The 2,197-nt window shown below is 43.9% G+C and overlaps 1 protein-coding gene across 1 annotated transcript; it reads right to left on the reverse strand.

Annotated features, from left to right (window-relative positions):
- Positions 1-1,530: 1,530 nt before the first annotated feature.
- On the reverse strand, positions 1,531-1,926 carry LOC138873411 (uncharacterized). The gene has a single exon (XM_070151881.1). It carries the CDS (start codon positions 1,924-1,926, stop codon positions 1,531-1,533), a length of 396 nt encoding a protein of 131 aa, XP_070007982.1.
- Positions 1,927-2,197: the final 271 nt, after the last annotated feature.

Genomic DNA, 2,197 nt, shown 5'->3' on the forward strand with positions numbered 1-2,197 from the left:
TTGGCAATTGATCCGAAGGACTTGTACTTGGCTTTTTTTTGGTAAAAAGAATTGTGGATGAAATTACAACTTCGGAACCATTTGGTGTGCCCGCGGTTGAACCATTATAACATCTGCCCCAGTTTCAACTTCAGGGAAAATTGGATTTTTGTTTTGGTGTGACTGAACCCCAGAGAGAGGCTGCCTACGTATCCTTTAGGAATCAAGTCAGACGTAGTTCAGGCTAATCACTTTTTTATCTTTTTTTTCGGTGCTTTTGGATTCCAAAGAGGGTAGCCAAAGAAATGTAACCGGCTCAAAGTGTTTATAGAAAGAGTTGATAGTGTTTGGGTAGTGGGAATAAAAGCCTTCATCATCTCAAATGTGCCAACACATCACCGAAGTAGACTCAGACATAGTACCTTTTGACTGCATCCGCGTTCACAGCTGTTTCAGGATCATTTCCTTCAATATCGCCCAGATACAACGCTCCTCTTGGCAATATCTTCCTGATGATGTACGGACCTTTCCAATTAGGAGCAAATTTTCCTTTCGCTTCCTGGTGATGTGGAAGAATGCACCTTAACACTAGTTGACCTACTTCAAAATTCCTAGGTCGCACTTTCTTGTTGTAAGCACGGGCCATTCTTTGTTGGTACAACTGCCCGTGACAGACCGCAGCCATTCGCTTTTCGTCAATTAAGGTCAACTGCTCCAATCGAGTCTTAACCCATTCGTTATCTTCAATCTCTGCTTCAACAATGGTTCGGAGCGAAGGGATTTCTACCTCTCTCGGTATCACAACCTCGGTCCCATAAACCAACAAGTATGGGGTTGCCCCTACTGATGTGCGTACTGTAGTGCGATATCCCAGCAAGGCAAAAGGTAACTGTTCATGCCATTGTCTGGAACTCTGGATTGTCTTCCTCAAAATCTTCTTGATGTTTTTGTTTGCTGCTTCAACAGCGCCATTGGCTTTGGGCCGATAAAGAGTGGAGTTCCTATGCGTTATTTTGAACTGTTCGCCATCATCCTCCATCAAGTGACTATTCAGGTTTGCTGCGTTATCTGTGATGATAGTTGCAGGAATACCGATACGACAAATAAGATTTGAATGTACAAAATCCACCACGGCTTTCTTAGTGACCGATTTGAGAGTGACATCTTCGACCCATTTTGTGAAGTAATCAATAGAGACCAATATGAATTTGTATCCATTTGAGGCTTTTGGCTCGATTGGCCCAATGACGTCCATGCCCCAAGCAACAAATGGCCAAGGTGCAGACATGGGATGCAGTTCTGTGGGAGGTGCAAGAATCAAATCACTGTGCACCTGACACTGATGATACTTTCGAACGAAACTAAAACAGTCTTTTTCTATGGTCATCCAGTAATAACCTGCTCGAAGGATTTTCTTTGCTAAAACATACCCGTTCATGTGGGGTCCACACACTCCTGCGTGTACTTCATGCATGATTCTTCCTGCTTCTTCGGCGTCAACACATCTTAACAAATTGAGATCCGGGGTTCTTTTATACAATACCTCGCCGCTCAAAAAGAATCCACTCGCATGCCGCCTAATAGTTCTCTTTTGATCTCCAGTAACATGTCCGGGGTAACATCATGGTACCATGGATGGGTACTCGGTCCCGCCTCGATTACATTAGAGTAACCGTGTCTTTCCTTGATTTGGATTTCCAAGGGATCGATGTGGGCATTGCCTGGATATGGCAACATTAAGGCCAAAATAGCAAGTGCGTCGGCTAATTCGTTGTGACAACGAGGAATATACCTGAACTCTATTGACTTGAATCTGAGGTCTTCCACATGCTTCTTGTTAGGGATAAGCTTAACATCTCGAGTTTCCCATTCCCCTTGGGCTTGCCGGATAATCAAATCTGAGTCTCCCATAATCAACAACTCTTCGACATTTTGGTCTATTGCCATGTTTATACCCATAATGCAAGCTTCATACTCGGCGGTGTTGTTTGTTCAGAAGAAACAAAGCCGAGCTGTGGCTGGATAGTGCTGACCAGTGGGTGAGATCAAAATTGCCCCAATCCCAACACCTTTTGCGTTTACCGCCCCATCAAAGAACATTTTCCAAGCATGGGTGTCTTCAGATATTGCCTCAACTAAATTTACTTCTTCATCTGGGAAGTAAGTTCTCAAAGGTTGGTACTCATCATCGATCGGGTTCTCAGTCAAATGATCTGCT

The sequence above is a fragment of the Nicotiana sylvestris genome, chromosome 7 (genome assembly GCF_000393655.2).
Source record: "Nicotiana sylvestris chromosome 7, ASM39365v2, whole genome shotgun sequence".
Lineage (NCBI taxonomy): Eukaryota > Viridiplantae > Streptophyta > Magnoliopsida > Solanales > Solanaceae > Nicotiana > Nicotiana sylvestris.